General features: G+C 31.7%; 1 protein-coding gene across 1 annotated transcript; it reads left to right on the forward strand.

Annotated features, from left to right (window-relative positions):
• The first annotated feature begins 5,944 nt into the window (after window positions 1-5,944).
• On the forward strand, window positions 5,945-21,585 carry LOC114162570 (regulator of nonsense transcripts UPF2). Its single transcript, XM_028046500.1, has 18 exons — window positions 5,945-6,175; window positions 6,369-6,443; window positions 6,686-6,773; window positions 8,916-9,118; window positions 9,808-10,152; window positions 10,388-10,492; window positions 10,650-10,777; window positions 11,354-11,530; window positions 11,690-11,771; window positions 12,066-12,353; window positions 12,462-12,659; window positions 12,759-12,860; window positions 13,834-14,085; window positions 14,164-14,382; window positions 14,691-14,861; window positions 17,983-18,168; window positions 19,251-19,727; window positions 20,412-21,585. Exons 2-18 carry the CDS (start codon window positions 6,399-6,401, stop codon window positions 20,913-20,915), a joined length of 3,570 nt encoding a protein of 1,189 aa, XP_027902301.1. The 5' UTR covers window positions 5,945-6,175; window positions 6,369-6,398; the 3' UTR covers window positions 20,916-21,585.
• Window positions 21,586-22,229: the final 644 nt, after the last annotated feature.

Raw genomic sequence — 22,229 nt, forward strand, 5'->3', positions numbered from 1 at the left:
GTATACAATTAGCCAAAGAAAGAAATTTCAGATTTATTAAATTATAATTTTGAAACAGTATTTTAAGTTTTTTTTTTTTTCAAAATAAAGACTGGAAAAATATGTTTTTGGATGATTATCCTTTTGCTTATGCATTTTAAAAAAATTCCTGAAATTGTCATTTTTTAAATTATTTATTGCATGCGTTTAAGAAAATATTTGTGTATACTCTTATTTTTATGTTTTATGATATTCTTGTAATAAATAAAACGTAATGTTAACCTTATATTATTTAATGGAGAAATGTTGAATAATTTTTTTATAAAAAAACTGCCATTTTAAAAAATATGTTGAGAATAAGTTTTGAAATTAAAAAAAAAAAAATTCCAACCATCTGTGCATGACCATCTCATTGGATTCACCATGATATTCTTTGATACATATCCATAAAAAAATCATTTAATTATTTAATAATTTAGGAAAGTGATAAATTTTTAGTTGAATAAAGTGTTATATATTGTATTCAATAACTCTTGCACAGATAATTCATAGCAAAAACAACGTAATTTTTTCACAATAACTCATCTACATATTATTCATTTCAAACGTAAATTATCCCAAAAACTGTCCCCAATACATAACGTAAAAACCCGCAAGTTATCTTACAATATCTATAAATAATGAGTGTTATATAGTATGAGAAAACGAATTGAAGAATCAAATATTAAATTTGTGTTATCTAATATGGCCAATTCAACCATCAAAATTCTTGGCATAGTTTCACTATTCCTTTCCCTTATTTCTCAAGGTAATGTTTCTTTTGTCTTAGGAAATTCTACATTTACTAAAATTAAGATGAGTTTATAATATCTATAACAATATGTAAAGAATTTTTTTTTCTGTCCACATTTCAAAATATCGATTTTGCTCTTTAAAATAGAATTATTTATTAAATTTTTAAAAATTGACCACTTTTACAATTTTTTTTCTCTATTTATCAATAATTATTCTCTCATCTTTTCTTATATATTTTACTTTATTTTTAACAAATATAGTTTTATTTTATATATTAACTTAATAACATTATATTATCATCACCTATTAATATAATATCACGTATATTTAAAAAATGCGTACATACAGACGTGACAGCACCTGTATGTACGCTAGTAATATATAAGTGAACGCAAACCTCACTTTATAAATCAGTTTTATGAGATTAATTATGCTTAATACAAATTAAAATTTTTCTTTCCCCATGTTTTTTATTCATAACCTTTGCTATGTTGTGCATTAGGTTACGGTGAATGTTATCTATGGGATGTGATCACAAGCCAAAAGAGAACAGGAGTTCAAATCGATGGAAAACCAGAATGGAACGTGACTATCACCAATTACTGTTCATGCCCAGTGAAGAATGTGTTCTTGAATTGCAGAGAATTTCAATCCATTGAACCGGTTGACTCTTCGATCTTAGCTGTTCAAGGAGATTTATGCCTTGTTAATGGTGGACAACCTATTTATAATAACCAAACTATCCAATTCAAATATTCTAGGGATACCATATTTTTTTTCTATACTAAGGCTATTGAGTTATTTTGTTCTTAAATGCACAATATAATTTCTTTGTTCTTGTTGTTGTTGCTGCCGGTTTTACAAGCATAATAATTCTTCAATAAAACATTGAATTTCATCGATTCCTTTTGCATTGATAGCTTTGGTTGCAATCAATACTAAGATCTCTCAATCAAAGAATAAGAAAAACTATCAGTTGAACAATTGCATCGTTACAGTAAATATATTCACAGGCTTTTCAAAATTAAAATTAAAGAAAATTTTTAAATGTTAAATTAATTACTTTTTTTATTATCCCTACATTAAATAGAACACCCTTGATATCTGGAATAAAGCAATCTTCCTACTTAACAAACCTCTAAAAACACCTATTATTGCTTTTGGTAATACCATTATTCAACAAATTTAATTAACCTTCGTCTTATCTTTTATTATTTTGTTCTTTGTTTTTTTATCTACTCCATTTCTTTATCTTCCTTTCTTAACATATGATACTGTGGTTTGACACTAAATCTTTTTTCTTTGGTCCTTAATGACACCTAAGTTTTCGTTCGTTCTTTAACTAGGTCAGTTCAATTCTTTATGTTGAATTTGGATAAGACATTTTAATAGAGTAATTTATTTATTTAGAAAATTTGAAATTCTTTAAAGTTAAATGACTTGTTTTGATGAAGAAATTAAAAAAAAAAAATTGAAATTGAAGAATTTCAAAAAGGTATTTCAAATAACTAAAATAGTAGAATTTGAAATTCACTCAAAAACTAAGGAAATTGAAATTCCAATCATTTTCACTCCACTCACAAAGGTTGATCCAAATTGGCCCGTGATAAAGGTCAAACCGAGTCAACTTTGGTCAAATGTTGAGCCTGTGGACTCGGTCGAAGGTTAAGTCAAGTTGGTATGAAAAATTGAAGTCGAGTTAAGTCAGCCTGGGCTGAAGTCGAGCCAAGTTGACCCAGGTTTAAGGTCGAGCCGAGCAGGCCCGAGCTGGAGGTTAAACCGAGTCGAGTCAGGTCGAAGGTCGAGTTTAGTTGGTCTAGGTCAAACATCTCGTCGAGTTGGCTCATGCTAAAGGTCGAGCAAAGTTGAACCAATCTGATGGGCAAGTCGAGTCAGTTTGGGTTAAAGGTCGAATCGAGATTGTTCGACCCAAAGTAGAATTGAGTCTGACAGAACCAACGTCAAACAGAGTTCGTTTGAGCTACGTCGGCCCAAACCGAAGGTCGAGCTTATGGGCGAGTCAAGTAAGCACAAATCGAAGATGGAGCCGAGTCGACACTGAACAAAGAACGAGTTGAGTTGACCCGGGCGAAGGTTGAGTCGAGTTGTCTAGACCGAATGTCGAGTCAAATCGCCCCAAATTTAATTTTCGTTAGTCAATCCAAATCGAAAGACGAGATAAGTCATCCTAGATCGTAGGTCGAGCTAATTCAATTCAGACTTGAGGATAAAGTTGAGTTTGTCTTAAATTATAAATTAAATTGTTTTATCCAAACAAGAAAATTAAAATCTAAGATATTTCAATAACTCCATCAAAACAAACTATTTTATAAACGAAGGGAATTCAACTAAGTAATTCAAATACTATGTATTTCAATTTCTTAAAATTTTTGAAATCCCTCATCCAAACACATGGTAAAGACTTCAAGAAACATGTAATTGAAAAAAAAAGTTTAATCAAATTCTTGAAAAACTTGGATATTTTTATTAAATTTTTTTAGTACATTGAGTTCTCAATTTTTAAATACCTTTTTTTAATTTTTTCATAATTTATTTGTTATATATATATATATTAAGAGATGTAATATTATTTTTGTGATTAACATAAAAATAATAATGTAATTAATGAATGTTATTATTTTCATTAATGTGTCAAGGTATGGTTTAATTAAGAAATATAAAAAAAATATATACTAATATAAAAAAATAATTTAATAAAGACTTAGCATATCTAACTTAAATAAGAAGATGAAAATTAATTAAATGAAAAAATTTGCACCAAAAATTTAAGTGCAAATCTGTTTCAAAAGTTTACACCGATGATTTCTTCAAATGTATCATTTCTTAAAGGCAAGAAACAAAACACGTGTGATATTCGATACATATATCGTATTTGTACTCATCACATAAGAATCGTGATCATAATGTATTATTTTTTTTCAAGTAAAAAATAGTCTATATTTATAAATAAATATAAATGACTCAATATTTTTACAATTTTGAAAATAAATTCATTATTTAAATATACAAAATCAAATTTAATTTTAAGCAAAATATATGAATATCTAAATCACATTTTGCTTTTACCTCAGTTTAATGTTTTTACTTCAGTTTACGCAAAAAAATAATCTTATCAAAAAGATAAATCATGAATCATAAAACTGAAAATACAATATCTATTTTTAAAAACATTTATTTTTTATAGTTACAACAATTTATATATTTAAATAAGTTTATTCATTATAAATTGTAATTATATTCGTAACTATTTTACCATGGGTATTGCACGTGATAAAACATGGATTATAGAATTAAATTAGAATAAAATATATTTTTAATCTATGTAAGACGTGAGAGTTTTTTTTCTTCTTTTTTATACAAAAAATACTTACGTTTGTCATTCAAAAATTTAAAAAATTATTTTCTATTCTAATTATTATGGCGTGATGTTTGTTAGCAACACTGAGAGCAATAATCAATTGACTAGTGCATGTCATTTTAAAATTTGATATTTTGAAAATCATTTTAAGATTTGACAAACAAAATCTTGTTTACCTATTTTAATAAAATGTTAAAGATAAGAGTTGCACTTTCAAATTTTGAAAAACAAAGTTAAAAGAAAAATATTTTATAAAGATTACAACAAAATTTCTGTTATCCACTTTGGTATCGTATCTCATATTTCATATTTGAAATAATGTGTACTCAAGAAATAAAATTTCTCCCACTGAAATAATATAATTTTGTAAAAGAATAGTTGAGATCATTTACTTCTCTTTTACTGATTATAAATTGTAACCGATTATATAAAATTTTAACAATTTATTTTCTTAGAATAACAACTTGTTCTCCAGTTGTATAATATAAATTTCACAGTAATTACACACTACTACACCATCACAAATATTTTTCACAAACTAGTGAAAGCATATACAAAATATATGTATGTATATATTTTTTTATGATAATAAAAATTAATAAAATGATTAAGATTAAAAAAATAATCAAATAAAAAAATCGATTAAATTTTTAAAAAATACATATAAAGGATAAAATTAAAATAATTATTTTAATTTAAAAAAATACTTAAAAGGTAAAATTAGAAAATAAATGTCTATAAAAATTCTCTTTATAGGTAAATATAGATAGATTAAAATAATATATATATATATATATATATATATATATATATATATATATATATATATATATTGTGTTTATAAAAAATATAAGAGAGAAAAATGCTACTATTGTGTTTGATTGTGTAATAAGGAATACTAAATTTTGTAAGTAGTTTTGGTGTCAATATTTTTATCTCTCTTTCCTTTTCCATATTAGTTAACTATTTATTTCATTATAAAAATTTGAAAGCATTTTTATTGTATAATTATAATAATAAATTTTGTAAATAAAAATTGAAATATCCTATAATTACTTATATAAATATATTATTAAAATATTACTAATTACTTTTAGTTATGGTAAATATTTATAAATATTCCTATTATATAAGTACAATATTACAAAATATAATAAAAAAATATTTCTATAATTATTTTATGTGTACCTTTGTTATAATTTTAATAATATTTTATAGTTAATTTAGCTTTCGGGATAACCATCAGTAATTATATTAATTTTTATTACAAACTTTTATAACTCTAATATAATTTTTAATATTATTTTGTTAATTATTTATTCATAATAATTAATTTTTAATTATAATTTTATTTTTTATTATTATAAAATAAAGCAAACACATGCATGTAAAAGCATGCGTTTCTACTATTCATCTATCTCCACCGGTAAACATTAATAATAATAAACATAAATTAAATTTGATCTTTAATTATTTATAATAAGTTTATATGTTTTATTTTAAATTTTAATAATCTAAATAGGTATTTACTACGCTACAAATACATTAAAAAAATATTATTAGCAATGAATAATTCACACTAGTCATTGTAACTTTTTCAGTGCATAATATTATTTATTTATTACTTTTATCATTATTAACAACATTCATTTGACATTTTTTTCTGTTATTATTTTTATTTGGATAATTTTGTTAAACTATGAATAACAATAATAATAAATATAAATATAAATAAATAAATAAATAATTAAATAATTAACCTTCTTCGCTTACTCTTGTTCTAAGGTGGTTTTCTTTTTCGAACACGAACAGTGGTGCAAATAAGACCCAAAAACACACACAGACTCATCTCTCAAATTCGCACTTTCATCTAAACAAAACCACCATTTTCTTCGAATATCAAACCAATACTCACCACTTCCATCTCTTATTCTTCTCTCATTTTTCCCACTCAAAGCAACCTGTTACGGTTACACCAAAACTCACTTCGTTCCTCTACCCGAAATTACGACCCTCACACCGGTAATTTCATCTTTGATCCGTTTTATCCCCTTAAATCCATGCATATGCTGTGTTATCTTTTATCGCTACTGTGTTTTAACCATTCAATTACAGTTTTCTCCAACTATTATTCTGCCTGGGGAACAACTTTCTTTTCTCGCGCTGAACCCTAAGCTAATTGGTGTCAGTGTTCTTCCAATTGTTGCTGTGGCAGGGGCGTGTTTTGGGAGCACAATATACGGCTATGGATCACCACGAGGATGAGAGCAACAGCAAACAAGACGATGAGGTTTAAGCATTAGTCTTTTGTGGACTGCTTTGTTTGAGTTACATAAATGGTTTAGTTTTTTTTTTTTTTTTTTTTTCTTTCTTCTCTTCACTTTCTGTGAGTATTCAGTTGGAAAATTTAGCAGTTTTGTAAGGGTAACTGTAAATTGGCTGCTAATTTTGGTATTCATTAGCATTTGTGGATGTGTATTTTGTATTAGCAAGATGACTTAGTTGAGGCCTAACTTCTCTAATCTTATGCAGGAAGCTGTTGCTCGCCTTGAGGAAATAAAGAAGTCCGTTGAGGCAAAAATGGCTTTACGTCAAAGCAATTTGAATCCTGAAAGGCCTGGTTAGTTAATCTTCTGCTAGTTTTGAATAAGTAGTTATATGCTAAATGACTTTTTGCTGTCAATAGGAATGCATATAATTCTTCCAAGGACTGGAGAGAATATTATTACTTAAGTTCTCCCTCGTTGAGTACCTTTGATAGATGACTACTTTATCTTAGGGTTGACTCCTAGCCATCATGACGTTAGGTCTTATAGCTCGTTCATGACGAAATCAGAAAGCAACAAAATGGCTTCGTAAATAATAGTTTTACTGTTGTAAATAAAAGTCCTTTCTTATGCATGATGTGCTAAACTTGATTGGAAAAGTGCACTAGAGTTGCATTTGTGATCAGAGAGATTCTTATCTTGTTATTGATTTAACATGATTCAGAGCTTCTACCTTTGACAACTATTGCTTGGGCACATACTGCTAGCAGTATGTATTGCTTCAAAGATCATGTATTGGAAGATAGATGGGAAACTCAGTATTTGAGAAAATGAATCTTGATGACACTCTTATGTTAGTTTTTATATAATATAATTCCTTAGTTTGTGTTTTCTAATGCAAATATTTGCAGACACATTCTGGTAGATAGATAGCTGAAGCTGCTTCTTTTTGAATGCGATTCTGGACTGCTTCCTTGATCCTTGATCCTGGAAGCTGCTAGTTGTTTAAACACAACTATCATTACTCAATGTTGTAGTATTTGATTTTTTTTGTTCAATATAGAAGCTTCTCTAATTTAGGAAATTAGTATGTAAGTTTTCAGTGTATTTTTAAACTAATACATAATTTGAGATATAAAAGCAATTCATGTCATTCTCCTTAATAGGTTAAGCTTTTAAAAGAACTGCTCTGTAGCTTGGTGTCAGTTTTTATGACCAAATCATCAGTATTCGTGCTTCTAGTCCAAAAGGCTCTGGCCTGAGGGGAGTGTCTTGGAGATATGAAAACTATTATTGGGCCTTCACTGGAGGATTTCTAAGCACAGTTCATTTCCAAATAGCTCATACTTTGAAATTTTATACATAAACAAATCCAGTTTGTGAATATTGATTATTGGTAATCGACAAATCATAACATAAGTCCTATCTATAATTCTGCTTGAAAAATAAATGAGCAACTCCAAGAAATGTAAGAACAAAATACTGAGAGTCTTGCAACAATTTTTGGGGCTCTCCACTCAAACTATATTAGACTCCCTGCCTCTGTCTGGAGGAGTATAATAAGAAGCTCCATTTTCCTTTATTTGAAAGTAGATTTCCATTATTTGATTTAGAACACAATGAGCTATCAATACTGTGCTATAACTGAAATAGCACAAGCAAGCAAAATACATGGTTTTTATTGAGAAATATGAACATGCCATGCAAAAAATTTAAATTAAGCCATTTTGAAACTTAAACCTACAAAATAAACTGAATGCTTAAAAGATTTCTCGTCGTTCAAGATCACCAAGATTATGATCTCAGAACAGTGTAGAAAGCCAATGGTAAGTTCTGATAATTTTTCTTGACTTGGGAGTCCTTTTGGATCCAAAATGTTCAAACCCCTGCAACACAATTCAGTTGGAAACTAAGAAGCATTCCTGTCTGTAGTGTAGTAATTAAAAATCACATGCATCATTTATAGATTTACTATTGGTCTTCCCCTCAAAATTCACTCCACACCATTCTATAACCATAGAAATTTGAAAATTTCTAAAATGAAATACCGTTACCCTTAATTCACTATTCTATCCTTCCTTTGTAGACAAAGTAATTGCTCAAGCTTTCGGCTCCAAGATCTAATTGCTTGTTTAGGTAATCATTTCAGCAGGGTGAACGTACATTTAAACTACGATAGAGGAAGGATACCCTTTGCTATTTTTGGTTTAAAAGTAATTTTTAGAGGTTGAAACAGAAAACCAAACGTTGGATAAATAAGTCTTAAGAAATGGGTGGCAATCTCCCTTACAGCACGATTCCTAAGTGTTTTCAGAACCCAAGGAAAGTAATTTCACCAAAACGTCAAAAATGTAATGTAGTTGAAATTACAGGCAGAAAAACTGAAAGTGAAAGAACAAAGGAAGAGTGAGGGAGGAGGTGGCAGAACAAGGTCTTTGACCTGTTCAATGCTTGTTGTATTGTCTTAGTATTAATCAAGCTACACTTACTTGCAGATTCAGGATTCTTAAGGACATTGGATTCCAGTATTAAGCGCAACACTGCGGTTATTAAGAAGCTGAAGCAGATCAATGAGGAGCAGCGTGAATCTTTGATGGATGAGTTAAGAAGTGTCAACTTAAGCAAATTTGTCAGTGAAGCCGTGACTGCAATATGTGATGCCAAACTTAGAAGTTCTGATATACAAGCTGCAGTTCAGGTATGTGCTTTTGCAGTTTTTCACCCTGTTTTCTATGTCATTTGATGTTTTTTCCTAAGAAGCAAGGGGATCCATTGATTAGATATTGTTACTGTGTGAATTTTGTACCAAAGTTAGTTTTCAGTTAGTTCATTCTAGTCTGCTGGCATGTGACAACTGGATGTAGTTGTTTCTGTTCTTTGTAGGGCAAGCAGTAAGTTCAGCCTAGCCAGTTGACATGTGACATTTGGCTGTAACTGTTTTTGTTCCTTGTAGAGCAAGCTACTCTTAGCAATATAATCTTTGTTTGTTGTTATGGGATTTTAATGCAATGACAATTATGATTTTCTTGCTTCAATTCTCCCTCTCCTTTCTCTTCTTTATAAACTCTAATTGTACCTGGAGCTCCAAGATCCTATTGGCATAGTGCTCCATCTTCTTCTTCCTCTGCACTTATATCTTTCTCTCACTCAATGATTTGAAAAACCATACAAATCAAGTCTAATTAAATCTGTCCTAAATTATGGTAACTGTACTGCACAACACTTCCTTTTCTTAAATGTTCTATTAATCAAAGATAAATAATTAATTACATAATTTAGCACACAGATGATTTTTCCGCAGAAATTTTATTTCTATATTAATTTATATAGTGCATATCTTAACTACTTGCTTCTGATATGCTCCATCATTTGCTTCTTTTTGGAAAGATTTGTTCTTTGCTTCATCAAAGGTACAAGGACTTTGCACCAAGCCTGATTCAAGGGCTTCTCAAAATCTTCTCTCCTGGAAAGCCTGGCGATGAATCAGATGCTGATAGAAACTTGAAGGCAATGAAGAAGCGCAGCACCCTGAAACTTCTTATGGAACTTTTCTTTGTCGGAGTTATTGAAGATGGTGGCATTTTTATAAATATCATAAAAGATCTTACCAATGGGGAACAGCTGAAAGATCGGGATGCTGCACAAACAAGTTTGACCCTTCTTTCTAGTTTTGCTCGTCAGGGGAGAATTTTTCTTGGACTCTCTGTTAGTGGGCCGGAAATTCATGAAGAGGTATTTTTTTTATTAATCTCAAGTAGAATATTCTCATGCTTTCTATAGCTTACATTTGTCCTTTTTTCCTTTTAGATTTTGATTGACTTTCAAATTACCTTTAGTCATTTTTCATCAGGATTGCAAGTTTAGCTATAGCTCTCATTTCTATTTTTATATTTCTCTGTATCAATCGAAGAATGTTCCCTGTTACTAGCTGAATTCTATATTATCCTGTACTGACATTCTGATGCAGTTTTTTAAAGGCCTTAACATCACAGCTGATCAGAAGAAAGTTTTCCGGAAAGCATGCTATTCCTTTTATGATGCTGCTGCTGAACTACTTCAGTCTGAGCATTCTGTAAGAGCTTGTGCCTTTTAAAACACAGACACATGTATTAGAGATTTCTGAGAGTAAAATATAGTATGAAACCTGAGAATTGTATTTCTAAAGGTCACTTACAAACAGAAGGTTGTTATGCCCTCTATGATTATTGATCAATTTTTCTTTCTGACAGTCACTTCGATTAATGGAGCATGAAAATTCAAAGATTTTGAATGCAAAAGGAGAACTCAGTGATGAAAATATTGCTTCATATGAAAAGCTTCGTAAATCCTATGATCATTTATACAGAAATGTTTCATCGTAAGTTGTTTTGTTTACTTGACTATTTCACTGCTGTTCATCAAATATGTTCTCAGTGTATACTGGCTAAATATATTCTTGAAATACTAAGAACCCCAGTTATGGTTTACATGTGTAGCTTTACATGCATATTTCAGGCCATCACAAGCATATATGTGTGTTCTTGAAAGCTTTGATCTAGTGAGACATTCAGTCAAGCAAATTTGAGGCAAATCTGGATATAATTATATGTTGGTTAGGTTAGTTCAGGGAGATATCTGTCTTTTAGAAACATAATGCATTTAGGTTCATCGATTCCTATATGTTAACATCTCATTGTCTGAGGTGAGGTCCACCCTCCAGCAAGTGTTTATCTCTCTTGGCCTGGTACCCCAAATTGGTTAAAAAAAGAATTTGTTGCCTTTGTATGATAACTCTGCTTCACTATCCACTGAATTCAGTTATTCTTAAATTCAGTCTGTCACTCTCCTGTCTAATGAACACTAAAAGTTTAATGAATCTTGAGTGAATATTGCTTTGATGTCACTAATTATTCCTTTTTTCTTGGATCCTGTAATTATGATTTTCTCGTACTAGATTAGCAGAAGCACTTGATATGCAGCCTCCTGTTATGCCAGAGGATGGACACACGACTAGGGTTACCAGTGGTGAGGAGGGTATGTCTTCTGCTTCGGGTAAAGATTCTTCTGCTGTTGAACCAATATGGGATGATGAAGATACAAGGACTTTCTATGAATGTTTACCTGATCTTAGGTTTGTACTTCTAAAATACTTCTCTGTAACAAATATATTCGTCCAGTTGATTTCTGTTTAATGTTTTGATGTAATCATGGATGGTTTGAAGTTTTCCTTTTAGTTGGTTCAACAGTGTTTTATTTTATAAGGAACTTTTTCCTGCATTGTTTTCTCTAGAGCGTTTGTTCCTGCTGTGCTTTTGGGAGAAACAGAGCCAAAAAGCAGTGAGCAATCTGCAAAGGGTCAAGACCAACCAACTGTAAGAACTTATTGGTGATTGTTTCTGAACATGCCATAAAATTTAGACAATTTATTTATATCTGGTTGTCCTTGTATTGGAACATATCTTATTGTGTGCATTCTTGTATTTCTCTTTTCTGTCTAATAAAATTCCTTTTCTATTAAAAGAATTTTTCTGTCAATTTAGTCACTGTGCCATATAATTCTCTGAAACAATATTATAAGCATTTACTCATATAACCATCCTGTTGGTGTTTTTTCTTTCCTTACCAACCTTCTGAAACTACTCACTTCAAGATATATGTTTATCTAGGAAATAGTACCTGAATCAGACAAAGGTCAACAGACCACCCATGAAAGTGGAGAGATCTCTACAGAGTCTAATGCTTTGCCAGAGGCAGAAAGCACAGAAAGAGTGAAGGATAAGGAAGAAAAAGACAAGTCTAAAGAATCGGACAGAGAGAAGGAAAAAGAAAAAGATAATGATAAAAAGGGGGAAAATGAAAAGGACAAACTCAGAAGTCTTGAAGGGACAAATTTGGATGCTCTACTGCAGAGGCTTCCTGGCTGTGTGAGCCGGGACCTTATAGATCAATTAACTGTGAGGATACTTTATTTTGCTGTATTACTTATTCTTATGTTCTTTCATTGTATTGTTGATTTTTTTGACATTGTTAACTGTTATGCCTTTTTGTTTAAAACATGTTAGGTTGAGTTCTGTTATCTGAATTCAAAATCAAATCGAAAAAAGCTTGTGAGGGCTTTGTTCAATGTTCCAAGGACATCTCTAGAACTGCTAGCATATTATTCACGCATGGTTGCCACACTCTCAACTTGTATGAAGGATGTCTCCTCCATTCTGTTACAAATGCTGGAGGAGGAATTCAATTTCTTAATAAATAAAAAGGTTATTTTGCACAATTTTGCATATATGATTAATATTTTACCCTCTGCTCCAAATTTAGCTGATTACTTTTGTTATCTGTTTTTTGAAATGTCTTTACAGGATCAGATGAACATTGAGACAAAGATAAGGAACATCAGGTTCATTGGAGAACTTTGCAAGTTCAAAATTGCTTCTCCTGGCCTAGTCTTTAGTTGTTTGAAGGTACAATAGATTAATAATCAAATTTTTCTAAATGAAGGCCAGATCCTTCCAATTATGATTACAAATTTCTTAATGGTGCAAGTTATGTTTTTGAGGCATTCCTATATTGTCAACGTGCTTCAGTTTTGCCATGATGATATGTTGTGTTTTTTTAGAACTCCCCTTTTATGTATTTTCTGATATGGAATGGAAGTCTTAGGTATTTATAAGTTGTATGATGATTTATACTTTGTTATCCTCCATATTTGATGAAGTTATTAATGACTGCACAAAACCAATAAATAACTTCTCACTTGAAAACTTTGGATTGTCATTTACTTCGACCACACCCCAAATCAATTATTTTCTCTAATATCTTTTTGAAAAGAGGAAAGTATGTTAGTTAGTCACCTGTTCTCAAGCTGCGCTTAACCTTTTATGAGTAATAAACTATGAAAGAGTTATCTGACACTTGCTTTAGTAAACTCGAATAAGTTCTAGAAACATAGTGTTGGGTTTTCCTAACACATAGCCTTCCAAATGTTGGATAAAAATCTTTTCAATCTGGTTGAGATAACTAATCTCTATCTTGATAATTGACCAAGTTAAACAGCTTAGGAATAATTGATCTTGATTTAGTTGAAGATAATACAAAGGAATTAATTGAATTTGAGAGAGTATGTTTCCCTCTCTTAGGATTTCATATCTATAATAATTTTGGATAAATCAGATACAATGTATGGGAGGGAAGAGAAGAGAATTCAAAGAGATGCACCTAGGAACTAGGTTCAGCACAAAGCACAATAAGTTCTATTTAAGACTATTTATTCTAACAGAATTAATTTGTTCTCTGTTTCCCCCTTTACTTGCTTCAGGTTTAAATCTATTGCACCCTTTCTCTATTTGTTGACAGTCAAAGAGAACGAGTTTATGTAATCTTGATGTGTTTGTATAGTAAATTCAATCCTTGATTGATGTCTTCTTGTCCTTCCAGGCCTGTTTAGATGATTTTACACATCACAACATTGATGTAGCTTGCAATCTTCTTGAAACATGTGGCCGTTTTCTGTATCGGTCTCCAGAAACTAGTATACGAATGGCTAACATGTTGGAGATACTGATGCGCTTGAAAAATGTAAAAAATTTGGATCCGAGACATAGCACTTTAGTGGAGAATGCATACTACCTTTGCAAACCACCAGAAAGATCTGCACGAGTAGCTAAAGTTCGTCCTCCATTGCATCAGGTGAGATTTTTATTTTTCTTTTTTTCTGTTACAAAAAATTTTCCTACTCAATTAGTATTGATGACATCTTCATTGCAGTATATCAGAAAATTACTTTTCTCTGATCTTGACAAGTCTACCATTGAGCATGTGCTAAGGCAACTGCGCAAATTACCATGGAATGAATGTGAAACCTATCTTTTGAAGTGCTTCATGAAGGTCTACAAAGGAAAGTATGGTCAGATCCACCTCATTGCATCTCTTGCTGCTGGATTAAGTCGCTATCATGATGAGTTTGCTGTAGCTATTGTTGATGAGGTATGTTTGATATTACTCTTGATTTGGGGTCTCTTTATTGTACGATAATGCATAGTTTCAGCAATACCTACCCGTTTGTGTGGGAATTTGGTCAGACTGAACAAGGGTTGCCTCAATTTGAATCTATACACTTAATTCAACACATTAACAATAACCAAATTATTTTATTTGTTTAATGATGAAACATTTAATATTTCAAGTTATAGAACAAACAGTATTTCCAAGGCATGAGAGTTTTGCTGAAGATTTAACATTCCAAAAGTTTTGAAGTATTGGAGTGACATTCTGACTTTAGATGAGATTTTCAGGTTCTTGAGGAGATTAGAGTTGGGCTGGAGTTAAATGACTATGGTATGCAGCAAAGACGCATTGCTTACATGCGATTCTTAGGGGAGCTTTACAACTATGAGCATGTGGACTCTTCTGTTATTTTTGAGACGCTATATCTCATTCTCGTCTATGGTCATGGGACATCAGAGGTATTGATTTTTCACTATTACCTATTTTTAGGAGCAGAAGGAATTAGTCTTTCACAGTCTTCTGTATTGCTAAAACCTGAAAGGATGTTTCTTTAAAACAAAGGCTTTCACTCAATATGTAACAAAGTTTGTTTATGTGCCTTAAATTTTTCATGAGCTTTCCTTTCCATAGTCAGTATGAAGATTATACACTTCCCTCTTGTGTCATCTATTTTTTTATCATAAATCCTTACCCATTTAAGTATTACTTTATTTTTAATGACCAATAATTTATTATTCTCTTCGGTAAAAGGTTAAATTTGTTAGAGATATGAGGGAAGATACAATAAAGGGAGGATGATATACTATTCAATTTAGAAGGATTTGAGGATGCAATATCATTGGTTTCATTAGAATTTCATTTGGTCTTGATTAGTTTTGCAATATTTATCACTATTCAACAATCAACAACCAACAACCATAGGTTTCAGGTCTCAGTTAGCTCAACTGGTAAAGTCCTTTGCAGCTTTTGCAACTGCATGTAACAAAATCCCGCCTACACCCATTTCCCTTCATGTTGTGCATAAATAAAAAGAATTATTGCTTCAGTTGTAATGGATTTTGCCAACCAAACTATATATGGACAAGAGAAAAATCATCAATTAAAGCTTACGCTGGTGCTGGCTACACTGATGACTTGATCCTTTTTTATCAAAAGCCAAAACTTTCAACTGAGCATTTTGAATGTTTTTCTTAGATGTTTCTTGTCTCTTGAAGTACACTTTGACATTATCACTTCTCAAAATTTTAAATTATTTTTCTAAATTTGTTCTTGATCTCATTCAAAAATCAACAAAAATAGACAAAAAGTTAGATCCATCTTTCATTAAGTGTACATAAAAAATATTCAGTCTATAAATGTAACAAAATATCTGAAATTTAAAGAAGTTACAATGCTTGGACCCTAATTATTTGTATGATTGGCACTAAAAACTAACTTACATATTTTTCAATTTTTCTTGGGAAAAGCTGACGTAAAATGTTTTCTTAAATGACTTAATTGACAACCTCACGCTTCCAAATTTTTGGGACTTGGAATTGAAGGCTTCAATTTGAACAAACTCAATGGACTATGAATAAGCTTTGGAGACTTTTAGAAGTATAAGAAATATTTATAGATATTGTCTGAAAATATTTTAGAATATCTTAGATTATCTCTTACAATATATATTTTTATTTTATATTTGCTTTGCTATATTTAATAGTGTATTATTAGTTGTAGAAATATCTGATTAGAATCAGATTATTAGAATATGATATATAGATATATTTATATGTATTCATTCATTGTCATCAACTTATAAAAATGGACCCTGTCACTCAATTTTAGCATCTCTTTCAACATAGACAAAACAACAGCGCAAGCTGCCGAGGACTGCATTTCAAAATAGTGGAGACCATGATGTTCATGTCGTTACAAAAATATAAGGACTTAGTCAATTGACTTGTATAAGATTAAAAAGAAGGGATAGATAGAACAAAATTTAGATTCAATGAAGGAGAAAAAGAAACTTGTATGCAAAAGAAACTTGGAGATGTCATAGAACATAGATCCGAGAAGAAGAGATCAAGAAAGAGGGTGTAAAAGGAATATCCATTTCCCACCAGTATGCAAAAGGGAAATGTTATGGCTTGGAATAGATTGCCAACTAGTATGCAATAGTGAAAAAATAATGCTTGGACTAGATCAACAATGCTTCAACAAATACTGCAGTGGTGGATCATGCGTCCACAGAAAATGATTGGCACTTGAGCTGTTAGTGTGTGTGTGAGTCTGATTATGGATCAAGGAACAAGCGTGAAAGTGTGCGTGGGCTGGATTGAGCTTGACAAGTCACATGTGAACCACAGATGTCAAACATCAGTGTGTAGCGACCACCTTCCATTCTGCTATAGCAGGATAGTGGTAGCGGATGATTGCTATTTTGACCCTTAAGTGGACTTATATTGCATTATATACAATGTGCTTAAAAATAATAAAAAAATGCCTAAAATTAAAATCATATTCTCATTAAGTTTCACGCGCGAGTAAGCCAAAGGAAAAGTTATAAAACATGTTACCATGTCTAAAGTGGTAAAATAGAAAGAAGAGGTTGGCCGAACGGGTTGAGTGGCAGAGGGTGGTTGATCAGGTGAAGCCATTGCAGCTGAATAGAAAAGAAAGAAGAGAGAATTGTGAAGTTTTTTGTCGGATGTTGCAGGTTAAGTTGATAGTGCCGCCAGAAGCATCAGTGGAAAACCTCATTGGAATACTGAGGCTGAATGCGGGAAGATGAGAGGCAGCTGGAGGGAGGGAAGGGCTGATTTCCAAAAGAGGGGAGTGAAAATCGTGGGTTATAGGTTATATATATATATATATATATATATATATATATATATATATATATATATATATATATATATATATATGCAGCTTTCTAATAGCTGAACAAGGGATATTAAACTATTTTAACATATGTAATATGAATTACCCTTTTTCTCTAGGCCTGTTAATGATATTTCTCATGGCATTCAATTGTAGATCTTTTCCTGATCTATGAATGTGATTTGATTTTGCTTTTTCCTTTGTATATTCCTATCAAGCCTACACACACACACACACACACTCCATTATTGTTGAATTGGTAAAAAACCAATTTGGTCCTCTGATGATATATATGTTTCTTGTTTTATTCCACTCTTAAACTACTTTTTCCTGTTTTGTAATATGATTCGTGAGCTTGATGTCTTCGAAATGTGCACTACTTAGTATGTCATTTACTCTGTTCATATCAAACTGCTTCTCTTCCTTCATTATTTGGCACTTTCATAGATCTAATCTTCTATTTGGACTGAGTAAGTGCAACTATACCCGGTAAACATTTCCAAACTTAAATGGGTATACGTTTTGATGCGTTGTCATTATTATTCATCTACTGCTTCGTTTACCTCATTTTACTGAACACTTTGTTGCTAAAAAAAATTAGCTGTCAACATGTGGCTTGAATCTAGACATGTTTCAATGTTTTTTGTTGACTCAGTTTACTTATTTTTGTGTGTGAGCCTTCTTGTGATTATGGAATCTGTTCTTTAATCTTATCAGCAAGATGTACTTGATCCACCTGAAGATTGTTTTCGCATAAGGTTGATCATTACTCTACTTGAAACTTGTGGGCATTACTTTGATCGTGGCTCTTCTAAGAGGAAACTTGATCGGTTCCTAATACACTTCCAGAGGTATATTTTAAGCAAAGGGGCACTACCTCTGGACATTGAATTTGACTTACAGGTCAGTCAGGCAGCCCTTTTCTTAATTGTATTTCATTATTTGGGTATGGTTAATATGCTGATTTGTTTGTTTATTTATTTGATTTAGCCATAGTTTATTGTTTTATCCTGTAAATGCTGGGCTACTATACTAATGCTATAGATATGGATTTGTTTTAGTGGCCTTATATCTACTTATTTGGAAATTGCAGCTAACATCTGGATATTTAGAATTTTGATGAGTAGAAGATTTGGTAGCTTTACATTTTCCTAGCTGCTTTCTTGAATTTTATTATTATTTTTGATTTGATACTTTCGGATAACTAATTGTTCTTTATTCTAATGTTTTGTGAAAGGTATATTGGTTTTCTTGTTTATTCTTGCTTTTAATGGTCAGTAACATCATCTGCGTGCATGACCACACTGTGGAATACCTTTCAAAGGTGGAATTAGTATCAATGAGATCTGTTTATATGACTAGCATGTTGTACTACCCCGTTTGCTTTAACCTGAATTCCAAATTGGCAAATTCTTGATTTTCAATGAATTATTCTGTTCATAATTTGTCCCCTTATAAGTTACATCAATGTTTGTATTTGCAGCAAATAAAAGCAATGCATTTATTGAGATGAGAGAATGTGATTATTTGAATAAAAATGTTTGGAGTAACACACTGATATTCTTAATTTATATGAAAAAACCTTAAACTGCAGTCATTTTGGAACTGAGGTAGTCTTATTTTGACAATTTCCGACAATTGGATAAGGTTACATCAGTGCTGATGTTTGGAATAAAAACTGAACTTGCATGTTATGCCTGTCTTGGAAAACTAAATAGTTTTATAAGAGAATGCTAGCTGCCAAAATTTACCCTATACCTCATCGTCTCTTCATATTATAATGCCCATCGACTCAAGTATTCCTTTTAGAATTGTTTATGTATTTGTAGATTTCGAAAACTATCCCACTAACTACAAGGTGGCATTTCCATGCTAACTTCGTTCCTTTAGTAAAATCATTTTAAGTTAACCTTTGTCATGATAAATGGTATATGTATCTTTGTTGTCTTGCATTTAATATTTTTGTTCATTATCTGTTGTGGCAGGATCTGTTTGCCGACTTACGACCCAATATGGTTCGTTACACTTCTATTGAGGAAGTGAATACAGCTCTAGTAGAACTGGAGGAACATGATCGGATAGTTTCTGCTGATAAGGCTAGTGGTGAAAAACATTCTGACAATGAAAAGCCTTCGAGTAGGACCATTTCCACTATTACTGTGGTTGGCAATGGACAGAGCATTGATAATGGCACGGAGGAAAATGGAGTGCAAGATGATGTTAATGACAGTGAGACTGATTCAGGGAGTGACACAATTGATGTAGAGGGTCATGATGATGAAGAGTTGGATGAGGAGAATCATGATGATGGCTGTGAAACTGAGGATGATGACGATGACGATGACGATGGACCTGGACCTGCCTCCGATGAAGAGGATGAAGTGCACGTGAGACAAAAGGTGACGGAGGTGGATCCTCTAGAAGAAGCTGATTTTGATCAGGAGCTCAAGGCTGTAGTGCAGGCAAGTATTTGCATAATTTATTGCATGTGTATGCTCCTTTTACATTTCTGCAAAAGTTTTATGCTTCCTTTATGAATTTTAATTTTTTTTCCAGGAATTTGACTGCTATACTATTATGATAAAGAAAAACTAAACCAATTCCCTCTAATTGAACAACACCTGGAATTAAAAAGAATAGGAAAAGGAAATCTGGAGAACCGATAGATGAATCTATTCATATTTGTTTGGATATTAGATTAAGATTATAACTTCACTAGTAGACTATCATAATTATTAAGCTGGTCGTGAACTAGTTGAGCTGCACTTGTACACTGAGTTTATATTTTTTTTTTATAATATGATATCACAATGAGAATGGGCTTTGGCACAAAAGTAATGTCACTACTTTTTGACTTAGAAGTCACATGTTCAATTTTTGGAAATAGCCTCATCACTTGTTGGGGGTAAGTCTCAAACCTTTTCATGGTTTCACTAGGTGGGAGACCTGTGCACTGATTTGAACTTTTATATCTCAATTATTTGGAGATTTTATTCTTTCAAATATATTCTGTCTTCTCTTAGCTCTTTTCCATCCAATCCCTAAATTTCAACAATCTTTTGTAATTTAAAATATATTTTGTCTTGTTTAGCTATGTCTGGCTGCATTTCTAACTTTTCAGAGTAATTGCTTGATATATTCTGTAGGAGAGTATGGAACAGAGAAGGCAGGAACTAAGGGGTCGTCCTACATTGAACATGATGATTCCAATGAATGTCTTTGAGGGATCTACAAAGGATCACCACGGGAGGGGAGTTAGTGGGGAAAGTGGTGATGAGGCACTAGATGAGGATACTGGTGGAAACAAAGAGGTTCAGGTGAGAGTTCTAGTGAAGCGAGGAAACAAGCAGCAAACAAAACAGATGTTCATCCCACGGAATTCCTCACTAGTGCAGAGTACAAAACAGAAAGAAGCAGCCGAGCTTCAAGAGAAAGAAGACATCAAGAGACTTGTTTTGGAGTATAATGACAGAGAAGAGGAGGAGCTTAATGGATTAGGAACCCAGCCAGCAAACTGGATGCAGAGTGTAGGTAACAAGACTGGTGGCCGTGGTAGCACTTTGGAAGGAAACAGTGGCAGGGGTAGTGGATCAAGACATCGACATCATAACTATTCTGGCAGTGGAACATATTATAGCAGAAGAAAGTGAATACAGAAGGCAGATATTTGGTGCCTTCTTCTTCCTCTCTGCATGACAAGTATCTGGAAACAAAGTTCATCCGATATTCCTTAGTATGGCCTAGCCTTGTCTTTCGCCTCTTCCCTATTTATTAGCAAAAAATTAATGGCAAAGGCTAGTTATCACTTATCTTGCTGGTGAGTGGTGGTTTGAACAGCGTGTTGGAGATGCAGGGATTGTAGAGATGTACACACTGATGATAAGTGAGATCCAGGATGTAAGAGTGTGGTTTTGCCTGCATTCATGTCGCAAATGGATCGCGACCTCCAAGCTTCTTGTATAGCTATCTGTATGGAGCTAAAAATCAGTGTTTGGTTTTGGTGGTTTCATTTCAAGTCAGCCAGAGGTTGAGTTATATCTTATGTGAAGAAAGAATATAGGCAAAAGAAAATGGTGTTGATGCTTTGTTAACGTATACCAAAAACCATGTCAATCAGTGCAAGAATCGACCTCACTTTTAGACATTTGGATTGCATATTATCATTTTTCTTGTAGAAACAACTTCTATAATGAGGTTTGGTACACCAAGAATATTCGCTATTCATGCATGAAGCCTAGACGTTGATGGGGGTATTCATTAGTTGGGTTGCTTAAATTTTACCTATAATATGAAATCCAAATGAGTATTTAGTTGGGTTAATTGTGTTTGTGTTATCCTATTAAAAGTAATTTGGATTTTGACCTTTTATTTTCACATGTTAATTATTGAATTTTGTTACGAAATTTCATCAATAATTTTAGATGATAGATAGTTAAAGAGGAGATCAATCAAGTTACTCTAGGAAAACCTGTGGTAGAAGGAATTTTTTATATATGAAAATTATTGTTAAGAATTATGAATTATAGGAATGATTATATTTTGTCTGGATGGCGAAAGTCATTGAGAATATTTATATTAGCATTAAAATAAAAAGGTAATGTATTATTTTATCGAAATATTTAATTTGTTATCATATTAAGTTTAATACAAGTAATCTCGCAAATATTTTTGGCAAAATATTTATTTTTATTTGGTAAGTTAGTTTTTTCAAAAGATGTTTATTTGGAAAATTAAACTAAAAATTATTTTGGAAATGTACCTCTTCATATTTAGATTTTCAAGATTTAAGATCATTGGATAACTACGTGTGTAACAAACTTCTTGCATTGGTTTCTTTTCAATAATCTTTTACTTTATTTTATTATGACTAATAATGTAACCTTCACATTACAAGGATAACTCTCATTCCAACTCAACAACTCAATTCTTTTGTTAAACATAACATTTTTGTTACTCTTCTGCAA

Source organism: Vigna unguiculata, chromosome 9, assembly GCF_004118075.2.
Source record: "Vigna unguiculata cultivar IT97K-499-35 chromosome 9, ASM411807v1, whole genome shotgun sequence".
NCBI lineage: Eukaryota > Viridiplantae > Streptophyta > Magnoliopsida > Fabales > Fabaceae > Vigna > Vigna unguiculata.